At 37.7% G+C, this 19,960-nt stretch overlaps 3 protein-coding genes across 16 annotated transcripts; 1 reads left to right on the top strand and 2 right to left on the bottom strand.

The window, feature by feature from the left end:
- Positions 1-689: 689 nt before the first annotated feature.
- Positions 690-5,793, top strand: LOC113708837 (glucan endo-1,3-beta-glucosidase 5). Its single transcript, XM_027231464.2, has 2 exons — positions 690-1,635; positions 4,478-5,793. The coding sequence occupies exons 1-2, from the start codon at positions 1,238-1,240 to the stop codon at positions 5,571-5,573; spliced, it is 1,494 nt and encodes a 497-aa protein (XP_027087265.2). The 5' UTR covers positions 690-1,237; the 3' UTR covers positions 5,574-5,793.
- Positions 5,794-7,497: 1,704 nt separating this feature from the next.
- Positions 7,498-13,573, bottom strand: LOC113708839 (DNA-directed RNA polymerases IV and V subunit 4). 9 transcript variants are annotated; one of them, XM_072064459.1, is made up of 11 exons: positions 13,440-13,573; positions 12,153-12,217; positions 10,749-10,820; positions 10,552-10,620; positions 10,329-10,424; positions 9,427-9,538; positions 9,206-9,286; positions 9,044-9,077; positions 8,889-8,957; positions 8,096-8,192; positions 7,498-7,942 (listed from the first exon to the last, which is right to left on the bottom strand). In XM_072064459.1, the coding sequence occupies exons 1-10, from the start codon at positions 13,481-13,483 to the stop codon at positions 8,118-8,120; spliced, it is 717 nt and encodes a 238-aa protein (XP_071920560.1). In that variant the 5' UTR covers positions 13,484-13,573; the 3' UTR covers positions 7,498-7,942; positions 8,096-8,117. The 9 variants fall into 9 exon arrangements, with proteins under 9 accessions (XP_071920560.1, XP_071920561.1, XP_071920559.1 ...); XM_072064460.1 differs by having other exon boundaries at positions 9,206-9,283; XM_072064458.1 differs by having other exon boundaries at positions 9,206-9,310; positions 10,552-10,611.
- A 24-nt stretch (positions 13,574-13,597) lies between these two features.
- LOC113708840 (calcineurin B-like protein 2) lies at positions 13,598-19,723 on the bottom strand. 6 transcript variants are annotated; one of them, XM_027231475.2, is made up of 10 exons: positions 19,355-19,723; positions 18,714-19,250; positions 17,837-17,991; positions 16,796-16,893; positions 16,581-16,640; positions 16,291-16,399; positions 15,949-16,001; positions 15,065-15,145; positions 14,594-14,706; positions 13,598-14,026 (listed from the first exon to the last, which is right to left on the bottom strand). In XM_027231475.2, the coding sequence occupies exons 3-10, from the start codon at positions 17,958-17,960 to the stop codon at positions 13,969-13,971; spliced, it is 696 nt and encodes a 231-aa protein (XP_027087276.2). In that variant the 5' UTR covers positions 17,961-17,991; positions 18,714-19,250; positions 19,355-19,723; the 3' UTR covers positions 13,598-13,968. The 6 variants fall into 6 exon arrangements, with proteins under 6 accessions (XP_027087276.2, XP_071920567.1, XP_027087275.2 ...); XM_072064466.1 differs by having other exon boundaries at positions 19,111-19,250; XM_027231474.2 differs by lacking the exon at positions 18,714-19,250.
- Positions 19,724-19,960: the final 237 nt, after the last annotated feature.

The raw sequence follows: 19,960 nt of genomic DNA, 5'->3' as shown, positions 1-19,960 counted from the left end.
GTCTTCTTCTCTCTAATTAAATAAAGTGATCATTTTGTGAGTATGAGCTGCTGCTGGTGATTGCGGTTGCATCTGCGTCACAATCCGGTGATTTGGGAGCTGTCTTCAAGCGTCCAAAAGACATTTTATTTACGTGTGTCTAGTTAAGATAAGTTTGACGGATTGATGCTGATATTCCTTCACCTGTCGGCCATTATCGTCTACTCGATTATATTCCATGATCCTCCTGCTCCACCGGCTCCTCCTCCACAGTTCACTGTCTGAATGAATGAACGAACGATCGAGAGAGAGTAAAAAGTTGAAGATGGTAAATCAATTTGTGCGTAACTTTTTGTTATGATTATCGATATACAATAATAAATGATTCTCTCCTGAAAGCAAAGCATCCATTATTCCACTCCCACTCACTGCATCATTCCAGCCATCCACTTAAATTACCTGCACCCTCTTTTTCTTTCTTGCTTACCACCGACACTTTTCGACCATTTGCCCAACCCATCATTTTGTCAGACCAGAGAATTCATTTTCTTCTCTTCTCTCTCTCGGGGGATTATCCATAAAAATATCTCGGCCTTCAAAAAATGCGCCTGACCTTTTCGGCTCGTCTTGTCGCGTCTATCCTCAAAGAAAACCAAAAAAAAAAAAATGTTATCTTGGTTGCAACTCCCCAAAGCAAGTTCCCTTAGTTTCCATTCCATGATAATTGCTGCAAATTTTCAAGGAATCACACTACCGTGGCTGGTGGGGTGATTCTTCCACTGCAGTCAAAAGTTTAATCGAAAAGCTACTACTAGCAGTAGACAGTAATCAGCTATAGCACTAGCAGATGATACCGCAGTAGACAGTAATCAGCTATAGCACTAGCAGATGATACCATAATTAATTGAGGTCGGTTAAGCTGTTTCATCCTCTGCCCTACATATATACACGTAGCACATGATGAAAAGGACAGGAGTGGCAGTACCTTTTTTCAAAGAAAAGCAAGAGGCTTTTTGCAGTTTCAACTTTCATACTCGACAATATAATATCCCTTCTCCTTCTTTCTCTGTCTCTGTCCTCTCAGTCTCAGTCTCGGCAGTTGGTTTGCTCAGCTCTCACAGAAGAGGGGTGGTGGCCTGGTGGCTGTGTGCATGCCGACTACGGCGCACACAGACTCTGTCCGAGAGTGAATGACCGATCTTGTAAGCAGCTCTGAGGACCTGTCCCCTCCAAAACATTCCGAGAAAGGGAAGAAAAAATGTCCCCCTTTTTCCCTAAAGACGGTGCTACCGGGAGTAAATGTAATATTGGTAGTAGAGTTCTTTTGTCCATCCTAGCGGTGGTGGTGGTGGTTGGGTCATCAGGTATGGTGGTGGTGGTGGAGTCCGGAATAGGAGTCAATTGGGGCACCGTCACTCTACACAGGCTGTCTCCCCACACTGTGGTGAATCTTCTCAAGGACAACAAGATAGACAAGGTGAAGCTGTTCGATGCCGACCCAGATTCGTTGAAAGCTCTCATGGGCTCCGGGATTGAGGTCATGGTTGGGATCCCAAATGACATGTTGTCTCTGCTTAGCTCTTCCCCTACTGCTTCCGATTCGTGGGTCTCCCAGAATGTATCCAGATACATGGTCAAGAACGGTGTTAATATCAAGTAGGCCTTTGCTTCCTTCTCTCTCTCTCTCTCTCTCTCTTTTTTTTTTTTTTTAAAAAAAAAAATCTCGTCCTTTGTTACTGGTATTCCTACTTGTGATTCTCATTTGCATTTATTCTATCAATTGGTTGGCTGAACATTAAGAAGTTTTAGATGATAAAACACAAACATGGGATGCATTCAGATTTTTTAGTGAGAACTTTTCAAAAATTCTTCCAAGATTCGAAAGAAAGTTTCCTTTTTTCCCCCCTTTTAATTTTGATGGCAAGCAAACATTTCGCATTCTAAGAGGATTCTGCACCCCCCAGTTTGCACGCTCATTAGTGCAGTATCAGAAAAGTGTCAGTCTTCAAGAAGGGGAAAACAAATACCAAAAGATTACAATTTTGAAATGAGCCTGATCACCAAGTTAGATTATTAATCAATTTTAAGTATTTGTGGACAATGAATAAATGACGATAATTCACATTCCATGGACAGCATAAACACAAGGTTCTGGTTTGCTGTGCACTTGAAAGCCCAGATGCTTAAAAATCCCTCACATCTTGTGTTTCTGGTTTAAATGCATGAACTCTCCCAAAACTAAATTGGTAAGTCCTTTCCAGTATGCTTTGCAACCCAACTGTCAATGTCTGCTTGATCGAGATCTCTGGTTGGGGATACATGTAAATTTCCAGGAAACTGGTTTATACTAATGTTTGTTTTTTTGTTTAACTTTTTTGTTTGGCAGTTCTAATGGTCGGTGTGTTTTAGACCCCTATGCTACATGGAAGCCACACTAAGCGTTCACTCTGTATGCTATTCTGTTCTTATAGAGCCTACAACAGTGTGGCGTTCTTTCTATTTAATTATGAACAACTGTGTCAAGTCATTGATTTTGCCTGGATTATAAGTACTGCAGCGTATATAGTAGACCTGACTCACGTCCGCAACTACGTTAATGGAAATTAATCTGGGGAAAAGGCCAGTAAAAAATAGCCAGGAGACTTTGTTAGGTAAATTGGCTTCCCGATACCAAAGGTTGACACATATATCGTGGACACGGAATTTTGTTTTACAAATTAAGATGAGATACTTTTTGGACTATATTGAGCACTGAGCAGAACAGACGCCTGTGTGTGTTGAAGTGAGATATTGACCTGACTTGACATCATCATCATGTAAGAGATACTACTCTTAATAGTTGCCGAGGTCAAGAGAAAATCTTTCTCATAAGATATGTAGGTTTTTTCTTGGTATGGGTGGACATTTATGAATCTTGTGGATTTAAAGCAGGTCAGGCAGCATGACTAAGATCAACTCTGATGGTCAATGCATTTACAAGCTGAGTTCAATGTTAGTGGTACATATTTTGTTGATAAATGTGACTGGGAGTCCTTTACATATCCACAGAAGTTTCTTACAAATTATATTCAGTCAGTAATTTATGCATATGGACCATTTGGTTTCAGAAAATCCTCAATAATATCTGGTTTTGTTAGTCCTGAAACTGATGTAAATCATCAACCTTTACAGCTTATTTCCTACTCTGAATGAAAGCCAAAGCTCCTTCTTTAGTAGTAAGTTTGTAATAATAGTAGCCTTTAAAAGTTAATAGACAAATGATAGCTTAAAATATTTTTCTTTGGGTTGTGGAATTTTTGTCAAATTTTAGACATGTACTGTCTAAACTCCTTGTTTTTCAATATGGACTTTTTAAGGTTTTAATTATAATATATCCTTGGAGACTGACAATAAGAAGTTAACCTAATAATGCTCAAGTGATCGTCAAGTGGAAGTGCCAAAGGAAAATTTTCTTAGACCATACTGCTATTTTGCACTATCTTATCGTTTCCATGATGATGAAATCTACAACGTGATATATCAGAACATTTAATGTCCCAACAAGGTGCACAGTTGCTGCGGCAGATGATTAACAGGACAACTAAACTAATGTATTTTCTCCTTTAGATGGATGAAAGTATTTGAGAACGTGAGGATTCTGTGGAGTACAAAACTGAAGGTCTGAGGGCAGTAGTTTCCCGATATTGTCAAAAAAGAGCTGTGAACGTAGCCTTCAAGTCCCTTCAGGACAACATCACCATTAATACTTGAACAAAATGAAAACTGATACAAGTCTGACATCATTTATTTTCTCAATTGAGAGGGAAATTTCATGTTTGATAGCTGAACTGGTAGGAATGTAGATGAGAGTTTTGTTATACATGGCTATGATCATGATACTTGGAAATGAAATATTTTAGGCTTTGTATAGATGGGGTGTTTTTAGAGGTGTTTTTGAAACATTACATTGTAGCATTGTATATGAAAAACTTGTCACTATAGATGTATTTCGGGGTGTTTTTAAAATTTAATAATTTATTGGGGCATTTTTAAGGGGGGGCAGCAGATCCAGGGTTTTTTCGTAGACAATGCTACAGTAACACTTGCCAAAAACACCACCAAAAATACCTAATTCATACAATCTCAAATACAACTTACAAAAACAGAGAAGAAAAAAAAAAAAATCCGACTACCTTCTTTCTTCCACCCACCACCACCATCACACACTACCAGCCACCACCACCACCTACCACTCCCCTCCTCCCTCCACTGCCACTGCCAACCACCACTGCCACCAAAAAATAAGACCCTGCTTGAAAAACTTGTAACTATAGATTTATTGCATTATAGATGTATTACACTGTAGCATGTATATGAAAAACTTTTACCACGCTTATTAGAATGGCATAGATAAAGATATTGCATTTGAAAATAAAGTTGAGATTGAGAATCCTAATACGCATGGCGTTCAGATTGTTTGCTTAGCACTGACTATTGACTATTGGTTATGCATTTGCAGGTATGTTGCTGTAGGAAATGAACCTTTCCTTACAAGTTATTCTGGTCAATATCAGTCTTATGTTGTCCCAGCATTGACGAACTTACAACAGTCCTTGGCAAAAGCAAATCTTGCAGGTATCATAAAGCTGGTCGTGCCCTGCAACGCTGATGCTTATGAGTCATCCCTTCCTTCACAAGGGGCATTCCGACCTGAACTCAACCAAATAATGACTCAACTTGTTTCATTCCTGAACTCTAATGGCTCACCTTTCATAGTCAATATCTACCCATTCCTCAGTCTGTATGGAAGTTCTGATTTCCCTCAGGACTATGCGTTCTTTGATGGGACAACACATTCTGTGATAGATGGACCAAATGTTTATAATAATGCATTTGATGGGAACTTTGATACATTAGTTGCTGCCCTCAGTAAAATTGGATACGGCCAGATGCCAATCATCATAGGAGAGGTGGGGTGGCCAACTGACGGGGTCGTCAGTGCTAATCTTTCTGCTGCGAGGGCTTTTAATCAAGGCCTCATAAATCATGTTTTAAGCAACAAAGGAACCCCCCTGAGGCCTGGTGTGCCTCCTATGGATATATATCTCTTCAGTCTTTTAGATGAAGGGGCTAAAAGCACACTTCCGGGAAATTTTGAGAGGCATTGGGGAATTTTCTCTTTCGATGGCCAGGCAAAGTACAAGCTGAACCTTGGCAATGGATTATTAAAGAATGCAAAAGATGTTGAGTATCTTCCATTCAGATGGTGTGTGGCAGATCCATCCAAGGACCTGTCGACAGTGGCTAACCACTTCAAACTTGCTTGCAGCTATGCTGATTGCACAACGCTCAACTATGGGGGATCATGTAATGACATTGGGGCCAAGGGAAATATTTCTTATGCATTTAACAGTTACTATCAGCTACTGAAACAGAATGTCCAAAGCTGCGATTTTGATGGGCTTGGGGTGGTGACATTCTTGGATCCTTCAGTTGGTGATTGCAGATTTCTAGTAGGGATCACGGATGGGAAATCTTCAGGAATTTGTTTGGATGGTAGGTTAGTCATAGTTCTTTCGCTGATATTTTGGGTGAGTTACATTTATCTTGTGTAGTAAATTAAACAGTTCTTAAAGTGGGGTTTTCCAGTTCCCTCTTCTGAAATTTATAGCTATCAAAAGGTGGAGGATATAAGTTTTAGCTTTACAGAAACTTGTAGTCAGGTGGACTATTAGTATTAGTAATGCTCGAGATTTTGCGGATATGCATACTATGTACACATTTAGCCGTTTACTTGTCTATATTGGAGTTTTGCCGTCTCTTATTTGGTGTAAACTTGATCTCTTTACATCCGCGCTGTCCTTTTTTTTTTTTTTTTTTTTCTATTTTCTTTTTCCCTGCAAAATGATGTGTCTATTGCCGTTAGTTCAAGCAAATATGGCATCAGCGGTCTGTTGAGCAATGCTTGAAATTGGCAAATGGTGGATATTTCGTTGGTATGAAGCTAGTTTGACGAGTTAGAAAGGTTATACTAGCTCAGTTGCTGGAGCATATATTAAGGAGTTCCCAGAATTTTATTACATTTGTTCGTAGATGTTTCTTCAAAACACCGTCTGAACAAGCTTGGCTTATTTCTTCTGGTAGAACTCTTGGTAAATCATATCCATGATGATGGTTGGGATTGATGAGAAGTGCCCTAGCAACAATCATCGCCGCAACAAACTCTTATGCAGCGTATCAGGGGCTGCCACTCGAAAGTGCAGCATCGACAACCTTCACATGAGAGAAGATCGATCCTTTGTTAAAACTCGATACAGAAAAGGGGAAGGAAGAAAAAAAACACTCATTTGCCAATCTAAAATGAAATTAATTTGATATCAATCACTTGCGTACGAGTTAGCAAACGGAAGTAATCCCACCTTGAGGATGAACTGTCTGCTCAGAAGTTTGCAGTCGAGCAGCTGCGCAAGCGACGACACATGCAGCCACTGTAAGCAGCCATATTGCCAAAGCTATCACTGCATTTCCCTTTCGGACCATTTTGATGATCAGTTCAGTGTGCAGTCCCTCTTTCAACAGTCGTTGTAGAGACAATGGAATCGAAGGTACACTCATCTTCCTCCTCTTTCCTCATACTTATAGTGGAGTTTCAAAACCACACAACACCCCCAACCCCTTCCTCACCCCACCCAGCAACCCAAAAAAAAGATTAGTACACGGTTTAAGTTGGCGAAACTTTCTTGGGTTCACATGCAGAAGCTTCAAAGGAAATGGATAAAGGTGGCGTAAGATTTGTTTGCTTCCGGCTCCTTTTTTTGACCTCAGCATTATTACACAAGTTGCTGGCCCAAATGTCTGTCAAAATGAAAGAGAAGCCCCGGTCCCGGAGCCTCTAACTTTGAAGGGGGGATGATGGTGGAATGGAAGACTTGTGTTATCATCAAGTCTTTCACTTTGTCGACATTTGTACCAAGTTGCATTTCAGAAGTTTGAACTTGTCATCCTTCTTTGCCTTACTCTTACCCATTCAATTCATCGAGGTCCGTCCTAAAGCCAGAGATCTCTATGGGACATTGAGGCGGACCTGTGTGATGAGAATGACAAGTCCTCCATTTTCAAACAGTTCCTCCTTCGACCGGACCCCGGCTTCAGATTAGGATCATGAAGCATGATATGTGGTATGGTGTAGAGAGTCCGATTCCTCCTGGAAACTTTATTCTTTACCATTCAAGCAGGAAGCTATTTGCTTCCGCAGGGACGGAGATGCCATAATCTATAAATTATATGAACAACAATTCATAATTTTGCTCCCATAGTTAATAGGGTAGCTATTTGCTTCCACTGAACTGCATTTTTAGCTACGCCCTGCAGACACGCCTCTCCGAATTTTTGGTTGTATGTTAATGATAGAGTAGTCCTTTGGTATCCCTACTATATATATATATATTACCAAACGATTAATAAATATTTCATTAACAAAGCATCGAAATAATGACCAAGTTAAGCAACTGCTATCCCTACAATGTCTAAACTCGCAAATTCTCGATCAGGATAATGCACAACCATTATATATTGGAGTAGATCCTATGGCATACGGAATAACATGACAATTAAGAACATCATCTCTTGAGGTAGATGTTTTCAGTTGATTCTTGCTGCTCGTTAGTTCTTTAATTTAGCATATCCTCTAATCCTCTCACAAGTCCCTCCACGATTCTTGTTTCCAGAAATAGTCTCACCTTTCCGATTACATAATGAGATCCATCTAACCAGTGACCTGATATGCGACATCATTTTTTTGCTTCCACTACCAGGTAACAGTTTCAAACTGCCTTATACAAGCATTTCATTGTTAATGCTATGCATACAAGTTATGCAACGATAAGAAATAGGGAAAATTATCTTCAGCAAGGTAATCTGCCTGAGCTACTTCAAAAATGGAGCCTGTATTCACATCCGTAAAGCCCCAGAAATTAAGCAATAGCTGCGAATAAGAACAAAAATTAAATGACTAGCAATCAAGAGCTGTAAAATGGACCAAAGAACGGCTTGAGAATCAAACTCAGTGAAACAAATTAACAAGCTCAAAGTATCAGAATCCAAAAGCAAATGCAACATGATGAATGTGGGATATTACCATCAACTGGTGTATCAAGACCTTACACCGAGCTTTGGATCTTGGCTAGTTCATTCAAAGCAGTTTTGAGGGGGTCTCTCAGCTTGCCCTCTTCACTCTAAAGAAAAAATGCAAAAATAACACAAGCTGTCACAGGTTCAATTAAAAACTGTGTAGCAAACAATACTACAGTCCAAAAGTTGATCTATCAGCAACTAATGGCATTTGTCCTCCCTTAAGACCAAGTAACCTAGTCCTCCCCTAATACAGCATGGCGATAAACTCCAATCTTAAGATTCACCAAACCTCTGCATATGTGACGAGCAAGCAAGACACGTATGAAGCAGGAAAAAGAGCCAGACAGTTAAATTGAAGAAATCTACCAATCTTTCACTTCAGAATTGCCTAGACAAAAATCGACAGAAACAATGGGAAAGCAAGCAAATTAACTTCCCGTCACAGAAAAATATGGTCAATATCGCTTTATGAAGTCATAGGTGACTAGTGCCTCCTCCTAACAACTTTCAGTGAAATTTTTACTGGTTACCATCCAAATATATGAGAATCAAAATAATTTACATAGGCAACCAGCTTTTGTCTTTAATATTTTAGTTATTTTGGTTGAATCACATAAATTCTAAGTTCAACTACATGTTTATGGAAGGACGAGACGATTTTTAGTCAGCATTTAAAATAGCAACAAAACAGATTGGATGATTTTTAGTTTACCAGCATTTAGAATAGCAATAAAACGTAACACCTAGAAAAGCAAGTAACCAAAAACGTTCAGCTTATGCAAATTTCAGTATCATACCTTCAGTGAGGGCACAAGAGCAAAAACTTCATCATCAGATTCTACTTTTAGATTGGCAACCATGCACATCTGTTATAAAGCAAATATGATATCAAATGGCTAACAACAAAACAAAAGAGCATAAAGCAAAAGGTTGTGATCCATAGAGACCATACCTCGCCCTCAGAAACACCGTATTTGATAAGAGGCCTAGTCTGAGTTAAGTTAACAGCTACCAATGCTTATTGGATGAAACTTTCCACAATTATACATGGGTAGTGTCCTCAAGAAAACATAACACATATAAATAGATGCACATAAATCATCAAAAAGGATACTCAAGTATTTTTCGAACAGACTGTGGATTAGAAAAAGTGCCACCCCTCTTGGCATATGTCAGGCCACTGTCAAATGAACTGCTAACAAAGGATGAGAGTTGAGGACTGAATAAAAGTAAATTAGAGTTCAAAAGCAGATGAAAGGGTAATAAGCAGTACAGTACACACTGACTCTTATCTTGTGGTCAAAGTACTCAGAAAACTTAATACATGCAGCTTACATGGGAATTTTTATGGATGGATCAGCTGATATTACTACCATCCTATCTTGAATTCCTTGCAAGATCTCTGCAGCTTCACAGTCCATTAAGCATTTTACATTCTTGGGAAGTTCTGCAGAAGCATCAATGAAGATATTAGCACACAAAGAACAACAACTTAAACACCCTGACAGAATATCTACAGTTCACAAAACAAGCTGACAAAGATATTGGCCAATAGCTATCTCAAATAAATAAATATCTCTGATCATCTAATGCCAAATCCAATAAGAGGTATTAACTACTAAACTATTCTATAATGCTAAGAAAAGGGAATTCTAGATGAGGCAATGACAAAAAGGATTCATCAACTCCATTTTTTGCGCCTCTAGCAATCAAATGCTCTCGTGCTTTCCTTTTTCTTTAGGTGCTTTTAATTTCACAAAGGAAGATAACTAACGGTCCTCTCATCAGTGACTTTAGTCCACTCTTTTCTACATGCAGAATGTCTTGGGTCTCTTTTGCCTGATTTGGTATGATGCCTGCTCTCCACTTTCAGTGCATATAAGAGATGAAGAAACAACTGGTGGTATGGTGATACAAGAATCATGTGTAGTGAATGAAAAGTTTGGTGGAGATAAAACCCACTCGTTTTTTGTTTCTCTTTTGCCACTTTAGTGCTGCTGGCATCTTTATGACCTTTGCAATCATCCAGCCATAGTGTGTTCTTGTTTCAAACATAAAGTTATCCCCATTAACATGTCTTGGGTATTCAATAAAAGAAATTGCTTTACATCATGCATGAAATAACTGGAAAAACAGCAAAGGCAAAATCAACTAAGAATAACAAATAAAGCTGGATGAGTTCAATTTCAATCTAGAACAGATAGCCAAGGGGTGGGGAGGACCAATTAAACACCAACCTTCCTCAATTTTGAACTCCGGAGAAGGTGCTTTTGTCACGGAATTCTTACCACCACTTGCAGCCTTACTTGCTTTCCCACCTTTGCCCGAGTCACCTTTACAACCATTTTAGAGCTTTAGAGATTGGTAATGATGATTACCAAACGGATTCTATCCATGATTTTAACCAGACATGAAATAGCATATCAAAAGGTAGGGAGGGAAAGATCATGGAGGTCAAACCTTTGGAAATTGGTGTATTAACCTTCCCATTGGTCTTTGGTGAATTAGGTTCCAATGGATCTGAAACATCTAGAACAGTTAGAATCAGAGTAAGCACCAGGCATCACCAGACAGGCTGACAGAAGTTTAGCACATCAGAAGCACTAAATATAGAGGAATTTTCAACGGATTTTTCTGAATCTTATCAAAAACTTAACCTTCAAAGTCGATCTGGACCTTCCTTCCCTGTTTTGACTTTGCTGAGTTATCATCCTTACCTTTCAGAGAACCTATAAGAAAATTATGAAGAAAATATAAGAGGCAACAACTAAAGAGTTGTGGTTATCCTTCTGATGAGCCATTGCAGAGTCAATAGCACAGGTGGATTTGCAAGCCCGACCCCTTTTTACTAGGATTTTTAATGCTTACAAGACAAACCAAAGTAGAATTTAGAATTCAGTTCCGAATAATGTGGATTCGATTATAAGAAATCCCTAGCGTCTTATTTTATCAGGATGCTCAGCCAGCAAAATTTGAGACAAAAAATGGTCTCTTTCTTCTTAATATGAAATATGAAGGACAAAAAGATATCCAACAAGTTCACATGCCATACACAAAATCAGAGGCATTGTGAATATGAAATCTCAAATAGAACTTAGCAGACCATCTCCAATGAAAATAACGAACACAAGAACATGAATCAAAGGCATTTATTTGCCTGAACACTTTTAAGGTACTACCTAAGTTGTCATTGCCAAGTTCAATGAGAGCTCCCTCCTCTTTAACAAATCACTCCTCCCACAATACATGCCTCTTGATGTACTATACACTTCAAAGGACATTGCACTTAGTTTTCGCCCTCCATGCCACGATAAAGCAATTATCCTGAAATTACGTGAAAAAAGGGGACAATTCCAAGACCTTGTCCTATATGCATACTGTATCACCCAATGCAACAATAGCTAACGAAAGCATCCACTTTAACTCTCAACCTTCTCCAATAAGTACTTTGTTTTAATTTTTTCTCTTTTTGCCTTTTGACCATCTTTAAAGATGCAGGTACATTGCCTTGGGATATTAATCCTAAGTGGCATAGATCTCCAAAGACCCGCAAAGCAACAAGTGTGTAAGAGGTTTCAGTTGTGCACAATGCTCAACGCAATCACAAGCATTTATGGAGTGTAATTAATGAATTTAAGGCACGTCTGCTTTGCACATCACCAGTTGATGAAGGAACAAAATCAAGAAATTATAACCTTCAAATGTTGTGGCATGAGCAGAACAAGACTCCTAGATGTAGTCGATGCAATTGTCAGCATTATATGAAGTAACCTTTGATTCTTTCTTGGAATTGGGATTATATCAGCACTAAAATTTTACTATGAAATGGTGATTCCAAATTACCTGAATCTGATCACAAATAGCTTACGTAGCAACAAGTAGTTAAAAGATGAAGCCTTTCCGAAATTTATATGAAATGTGAGTTATAAGTTAGAACAAAACAAGACAATTGGACTTGGGAAGTGAAAAATCTCCGGGGAATTTGTAAGACCAGGAGATGAAATCTAGCAGCAAAACAAATTTAGTATAAGTGGAGAGAAAGAGAGAAAAAAAGGTTGCACCTTTGGGAAGCGAAAACCCCTTTCCTCCTTTCTCCGCCATCTCTTTCTGACTGCAACGGATTAGTCTGCTAACAAGAGGGAAAGATTACTCAAAAAAAAAAAAAAAAAAAAAAAGAAAAAGAAAGAGGAGGGGGGCCGGGGCCGGGGCCGGGGGGAAGTTGTAGCCACGCAATGGAGGGTAGAAAATGGAGTATGCCATAGGGTCCTACGGAGGAGGAGAAGAACAAATGGACAAACATTAAAGAGTAGCAGTAGTAGTGGCATTGATTTATGGAATGAAACAAATAATTAAGCAGGAGGAAAAGCCTAATATTAGCATTACAGACAATATGGATCATAGTCACGGGTGAATGGAACTTTTATGGTAATTCAATTATGTGAATGTTAAATGTTGATAGAAATATAAGGGAGGAGTGGAGGAAGGAGCATTCTTTTTACTAGTACTGAATTATTATTTAGTCTTTCCATCAGTAACTAACTATAGGAGAAATTGCAATGTGAAATGGACAGAAAGCGAAAATACACAATGGAAGCAAGCACAGAAGCGCAAAGCTCTTTCAGCAGCAGCGGCAGCGGGAGGAGGAGGACGACGGCAGTTACTTTGATCTCCCAGAAGAAATGGAGAATTATTGATATTTGGCAGAGGCCGGGTGGGTTAATGGGCACTGCCTGATATTTGGACTTTGGTCTACGTACAGGTGTACAAAATATTCCTCTTTCACCAATTTGCAGTCACCTTCTTGTCTTTAATTTCTACATTTTTTCCCTAGTCTTCTATGCATATACACGGGTCTATCTAAAGAAGTCTTCTGAGCACTCCTTAATATATATATATTTTAGATGTTATATTTTTTTATAATATAAAATTAATTAGAAAAAAATAAAAATAAAAAAGGATAAATAAGATTAAATAAAAAAAGTATATAATTATAAGGGACAGTAATAATTATATATATATATATATATATATATATATAGTAAATTAGATATGTTAACGAACGAATGCCCCTGTACATGCAGTGTTACTTTTGCGTTGATTCCCTTTTTCAGATGAACTGACGCAGCAGAAGGAATTTATTTTGTTAACCTTAAAGTGGAGAGCCTTTCAATCACTTTAAACTCAAAAAAAGCACAAAATGGGAAGATTAATAGCATAACTCCGCATACCCCCCACTATCAATTCAACTCTAAACTGGAATCGGTCATAGGTACCACCTAAACTGCACTGCATTGTCATCATCACCATAACAAAGACAGTTTAATTTAGAAGCAAAGGACCCAACAAGCCTGAATTCAAGTCTGAAATGGGGGCGGGCGTTGCTGAATTGCATTCTATTGTAAGCTGACTGTAAAGTTGTACAAGGACATGCGCGTGCGCTTAATCTGTTGGTGTTATTTGCAATCCCTAATCCACTCTGGCCGGTATTTCAACTCATACAACGCGCTGCAGCAGAAAGAAGGTGGACATAAATAATCACACCATGCATCTTTCCAAATTACACAAATGTCTATGAGACAAACTGCCCTCCGCTTCTTGGCATTCCAAAACAACAATTCATACTCCCCCCCAAAAAAAAATCAAAATTTTTATATTTCAAAAAGAAAAATAACAGAGAGCGTGGCGATGAAGAACGCCAATAAGAACGAAAGAGAAGCTGCTAGTCCTTGAACAAGGACACATTTGAGAATCCCATTTTGGGCATTTTCTCCCCGTGGCACATCAGCCAATAAGCATCCTTGTCAACCTCTACGCACAGAACTGCAAGACTGTGTACAGCAGCAAACCACACCAATGGACTGACTGAACAAATCTGGATCACGTATCATCAACTTGAGAATGAAATACAAAACTTGGGAATGTGGTAGTGATGTCTCTGTCCATAGAAAGAACAAATTTAGCAAGTGCACATGCATTGTCACTCCTGACAGTCTTTGAATGCAAAATCTTGATCATTTGGTAAGCCACTTATGAAGGCAAGCAACAGCAAAGGTACCTCCTTTCAACCAACAATGAAGCTTATGCATACACGGTTGTAAGAATGAAACAAAAAAAGAAAGAACAGAGTGCATTTTAAATGGCAAAGTTTGGATATAATAATGTTATATGGGCGGAGGACAAAGTCGTTGGCTGAAAAAAGCTTCAAGCTGAGGAAGGATTAATTTGGAGAGACCATTACATATCCCCATGAGAACTTAACAAAATGTTCTCATGCCTCAAAGATCTATGCAAGAACTGAATAAAATTCATGTGAAAGAACGACTAAAAAATCTTAGAAATTGCACATAGGTCATCAAAGCAATCATCAATTAAGGACAAGAAGTCATCTATTATTCACATATCATGTTCCTGCTTCATAGATCTTGAAAGCTGTCCAAAATAAAAATCGACGACGGGGCCTAAAATGATTTAAAGAACAAAAGATAACACAAACACAACTCACTTAAGATATTGAAGAGTCATATTCTTCAAAAGAGAAGGATGTCTTAGAACAAGGCTACGCCACTCTTCTTTGTCAATCTTTCCATCATGCTTGGTATCAGCTTCCTCAAAGGTCTGAAATCAGAAAATGGATTGATATATTAGCTTCTTGCTCCAAGAAAGTGTTCCAAATAACTTCTCAGAATTTCCTGGAAGCAGATGCATAAAAGATAAATGCTTGTCTTATCAAGAACAAAAGGCATGAGATACTGCAATCGTTAACAGAGCATCATGAACCAATTCCCTATACAAACAACTACAGATAATAACAATTTTTCTGCAGTGCAAAAAATCAACACTTTGCCGTTATATTTTCTAAAGTATTCCAGGTAGGGAAGGGGAAAAGAAACACCATAATTAGATGAAAATCTGCAAACAAAAAAATTAACCAACCAAGAGTGGTACATAAGGGAATGAAGAGTGGAATTCTTGCCTTATCTATAATATTTTCAATTACATCATCTGAAAGATTCATGCCTGATTCAGCAAGTGTTGCGACTACCATTTGTTTTACCTACAGTGAGATCACCAAAAGTCAAGTTCCTTCCAGCAAGGCAAAGACCACAGAAGAAAATGAAAGGGGGAAAAACAAAGGATTCCACAATGTATAGAATAGGTCAAGGAAAACTTTGAAATTCATGCAAACAACCACCTCTGAATTATGAAAAGTAAACCAAAGACTGCAAGCTCAGGTACTTCCAAGGTGTATGTGCTTGATATACACAGAGATGCAGATTATAACAACTCTTTCCAAGATGAAAGACCAAAGTGTGAAACAGGAAAAGAGAAACCATAGTTCATATGCATACATAGTCCATGGTACAGCAACATTATAGACTCTTTTGCTAACCAAGTAAAACAACTATATCAACTAGTCACTAATTAATTTCAAAATGAACGGGCAATGATGGTTGTCATGCTTTTGCCATAAGCACTGAAGTAGGGGCACTAAAACAAAACTATGCAAACTTGTTTTTGCACAAACGCATAGATTGAGTACAGAATCCTTTTATTATGCTGCCAAATCTTGGCAAAGAAAGCTACTCAGTTTCTAATGATTCACTGCCAAAGCTTTTCCATTGTTCTCTAAATGAATACTTTAGAGATGAACTAGAACAACCTGATCATGTTGACTTAGTCGTTTGGGGGTTCCAGACCGTAAACGTTCAAACTCCAGATAGCAATCCCAAGCAATGCTAATTAAAAAAAAAAAGGATTACTAAAAGAAGTAACCCTTTATTTCTAACTGTTTTTAAACCCTAAACACAAAAATAACCAGGCAATTGCCATATAAGGAAGTAACTTGAAGGAAGTTACCTCTTGTCTTTCAATATATCCTTGCTGCTTGAGATCATAAAGTTGGAATGAAACTACAAAAGAGCAAATTTGGCATCACCAAGAGAAAAAATTGTCAGAACCATCTTGTGGTCATAGTGGTACGAACAAGTCAGGCCAGAATTTTCAATTCAAGTTACTTTATGTCCATACTGGGACCTACTTCATGGAAGCCACAACAATCAGTCAAAGTACAGTCTTGGAGGTAATGATCAGGTCCCAGAATTTCCAAATCCCTTCTCAACTGTGTATCTTATAAATTGTAAAACATTCCTTTGAGAGAATGAGAGAGAAGAAATAAGAAGTAAAAAGAAAGATGCTTACATTCAATCTTATCATCAATCGGAGCATTTGGGTGAAAGACTGAAAGAGCACGTGCAAACTCCTCAAAATCTAATATCCCATTATGCTTTGTGTCAAACAAGTCAAATACCTGGGAAGTTTTAATGATTTTGTCATCAATTATCAAAAGGAAACGTGACTAAGTTTGAATACTTTCCACACAAAGAGAACAGGGGGCGTCGGAAAGCAGCTTAGAAAAGCTACATACTCCTAATGGAGACAGACATGAATCAAACAAATCAATTCTATTGTTCAACATTTGCAGAAAGTACCCGATCAGCAAACAAGCTCTCCTTTTTATTTGTCTTAAATAGTGCAAGTTGAAACTCTTCCTGCAAAGCAATTAATTAGCATAATTAAGGAAAAAACATAAATCAACTACAAAATATAGAAAAACAAAAACATGAGGGATGTAACTGAGACAGAAAAAGTACAAGTCAGTGCATTGACAGTATGGCTATGTTTGAATAGCACTTGTACCACTTACGGTGAAATCTATTACCTTGTTGATAAGCCCATCATCAATCACAGCACTGCTGATCTTCTTAAATAATTCATACAGTGCCTCTATCTCACTGACACTGACTGCAGCCAGATTTCCCAAAAAGGGGGAAAAGAAGAAAAAATAACAGCAAAATTTCCAAATCAGAACAACTGGTAGACAACTGATATAAAAAAAATTCTTATCAGCACGAAAGTGAAGTAAGCTCTGAATATTAGAAATTCCACTTAGTCAAGGAAAATGAGCTGAGCACGGTACAAAGAAGACAAACACTCCAGTTGTCCCCAATTTAGGCAATCTACTACTGAGAAGAAAATGCACCACATTTTCAAAAACACTTATAAGGTCTGCAAACCTCAACATCTTTGTTAGACCATTTATCACATAGGAGATATGTGAAGTAAGAACCAGCTAGATGATCATGTCTACTATCTTCAAGACTATTTAAATCATCTACATGTGCTTAAAATAAGTGTATTCTCTTCATGATTAATATCTTCTATGCCACTACTTTCTTGTATACTTTTGCCTTTCCTAAGATATGACACCAATTCTCCAAAAGAAGCCATGGTTCAATCTGTGGCCTGAGCTTGCATCAAGTTAAGACATGGCACCTGATATTGACATGGAAGAATGAGTCACCAAGTGCTAGAGAAACTCCTTCAGTCTTTAAGAATTTATATGGACAGTGGTAACTTATTTTTGCCTCATGCAGCTTTAACTCAGAGCTTAAATGCACTGTGAAAAGAATAGCATAGAGCAAATACTGCAGTCTTTGTTAATTTAAATCGCCCCTGGCCAATCAGCAGTAGAAATTTCAGTCCAGTCAGATGCCAGAAGTTCAACTAAGTAAAATTAATTTCTCAATCTGCGCGACAATTATGTCGATGAAGCACGTGCCATTCAATGAAAATAAGGCTATGTGATCTAAGTAACAGTTTTGTTTCCTTCAGTGTGAAAAAGAAATGCAAGTGACATAACATAGGCTCTTAGTACAATGCTAGAAATCAGTCTTGAGTGACATACAGACAGTCTCCCTTGCAAGAGCTTCAGGATTTTCTAATCCTCGGGGTTGCTTATAAATTTCAGAATCACAGCAATTGACAACAGCAGAAAGTAAATGCTTCACACCGTCTAAGCACCGCAACATGATATCTTACAGAAACCAAAACACTCCATACCTGTAAATTAAATGTTACAAAATTTTTGACATATCATTTCAGAAAAAGTGTTGATGCATGAATTAGTGAAAAAACATCCAATGATATGTCAAAGAATAGGATATACTTAAAAGGAATACAAATCAATGAGATAACAGTAAAAAAACTCCAAAGAATGGACTGCAAAAGAATAGGTAATTGCAAACAATTGAAGGTGTAACTTATCCATACACTTTTGTCTTTAACTGAAGACATCACCTTTTAAATCATTAATGTGTTTTCCATACTTTTGACATACTTGCACAACATATGTTTCTTTTTTCTTTTTTTTGAATAGAAATAAAAGTATTTGGCCATACAGTAGCACGAACACAGTTAAATTGTTTACTGATGATAGCAATATTGAATCAGTATCTTAGTAAACATGATATCCTCGTGTGCTTATATGTCAGTAAAAAAAAACATAACATACAAAGATATGTTCCAGAATTTTTGAACTACAAACGCTGATGTTTAAAACCTGATAATGCATAAAAATTGAACTTAAAACCAACTTATTATTAATCTCCGCTTTGAATTAATAGCTGATGTGTATGATTGAGCGATAGAAAAAAGGAAGGATAGAATCCACCATAGCACATTTCGCTTGGCGATAGCCCGTAATACTACTACTTTTATACGGAAAAGAACTTAAAAGAGATATTTCAGATAGCAAAATGAGATGTTGAATAGCTAGCTATTACATTTTAGATTCACGGTCAACAGTAAAAGTAAACTTCGATTTAATCTTTTCTTGTTTTTTCGTTTGCTTTCTATTTTGGCAAAACCAGTCCCCGTCCCTGTGAGGATATATCAAACGAAGAAACAAAGAAACTTATTTAGATTCAGACAAAAAAGAAACTATAAAGTTGCCTGAAGAATTGGCCTAGGAACAACACAAAAAAAAAAAAAAAAAAGGAAATGACATCCTCCCCTTCCCCTTCATTCCCTCCAGCCGAAGAACCACAAAAAGAGCGGGACAGAGACAGAGACAGAGGTAAAACGGAAGAAGCTGTAAAAGATTTGAAATATTTATCGAATGCACAAGAACGGTAGAAAGCAAAGCAGTGTGAGAGGCCGCATAAACAATGGATTGGAGACCCTAAACCGCCGGTCCGTTTGTTTCCATATCCCTGAAAACCCCGCTAGGATTCAGAAAAGAATATGCATCCGCATCCACATTTATTAAACGTCCACAAACTGACAGATTTTTGTCAAAGCTTAGGGTTTTAAGCATTCCCCTGACAGCAAATGTTAGAGAAGATGAATATTAATCAAGCCCAGACAAAACCGAGAAAGAGAAAGAAAAAGAGGGTCTTTTTTTTTTTTTGTGTGTCTTTTTTACCTTAATTAGAAGAAAATGGAGGGAGGAGAGAGCGGAGGCAAGGAGGAGGAGGCGGAGCGCGAGGCCAAGGCCTTGTTGCTGCTGATCATCAATAATTTCATGGCAGTTTCAACTTTCAAATCAATACGCACATTCTCAATCAATTCTACGGGGATTCATAATTACACCAGACTCAATAATATATATATAACAATATATAAAATTAATATAACCCCACCTCCCGCCTTATTTCTTCGACTGCTAGTTGTGGCATTCTAATTGGCGATGATTGATGATTGTGGTTATTCATTGACTCCCTCCCCCCTCCCTCTACTCATCATCTCTTTTGCTCTGTTTTGGATTTACTTCTCTTTTTCTTTGGCAAACGGCCCGAATGTCCTTTTCATATCCGCATTTCATATATTATTATTATTTGCAAGGAAAACGTCCTTCATATTTTTTTAATAATTTTTTTACCTTTCACTTTTAAAATATTAATTTTATAAATTTAAATCAATAAAATATTATTTTTATTTAAATTTTTAATCATTTTTTAATATGAAATTACTATATAATCCATATGCAATTATTTATATATATATATATATATAAGTGCTAAGTTTCATT

The sequence above is a fragment of the Coffea arabica genome, chromosome 9c (genome assembly GCF_036785885.1).
Source record: "Coffea arabica cultivar ET-39 chromosome 9c, Coffea Arabica ET-39 HiFi, whole genome shotgun sequence".
NCBI lineage: Eukaryota > Viridiplantae > Streptophyta > Magnoliopsida > Gentianales > Rubiaceae > Coffea > Coffea arabica.
This window is presented reverse-complemented; position numbering and strand designations above follow the sequence as displayed.

Excerpts from the sequence above, each read along its gene's own strand:
- LOC113708840 (XM_027231475.2), bottom strand. The coding sequence starts at position 17,960 with ATGTTGCGGTGCTTAGACGGTGTGAAGCATTTACTTTCTGCTGTTGTC. Across the intron at positions 16,002-16,290 it reads GATTGATGATAAGATTGAAT|TTTCATTCCAACTTTATGAT; the intron begins GTAAGCATCTTT and ends GCTCTTTTGTAG. Across the intron at positions 14,027-14,593 it reads ATGACTCTTCAATATCTTAA|AGACATCACTACCACATTCC; the intron begins GTGAGTTGTGTT and ends TTCTATGGACAG.
- LOC113708839 (XM_072064457.1), bottom strand. The coding sequence starts at position 13,483 with ATGCAATTCAGCAACGCCCGCCCCCATTTCAGACTTGAATTCAG. Across the intron at positions 12,218-13,439 it reads CATTTCAGACTTGAATTCAG|ACTAATCCGTTGCAGTCAGA; the intron begins GCTTGTTGGGTC and ends TCTTGTTAGCAG. Across the intron at positions 9,078-9,205 it reads TCTGTTCGAAAAATACTTGA|GCCTCTTATCAAATACGGTG; the intron begins GTATCCTTTTTG and ends AACTCAGACTAG.
- LOC113708837 (XM_027231464.2), top strand. The coding sequence starts at position 1,238 with ATGTCCCCCTTTTTCCCTAAAGACGGTGCTACCGGGAGTAAATGTAAT. Across the intron at positions 1,636-4,477 it reads AAGAACGGTGTTAATATCAA|GTATGTTGCTGTAGGAAATG; the intron begins GTAGGCCTTTGC and ends ATGCATTTGCAG.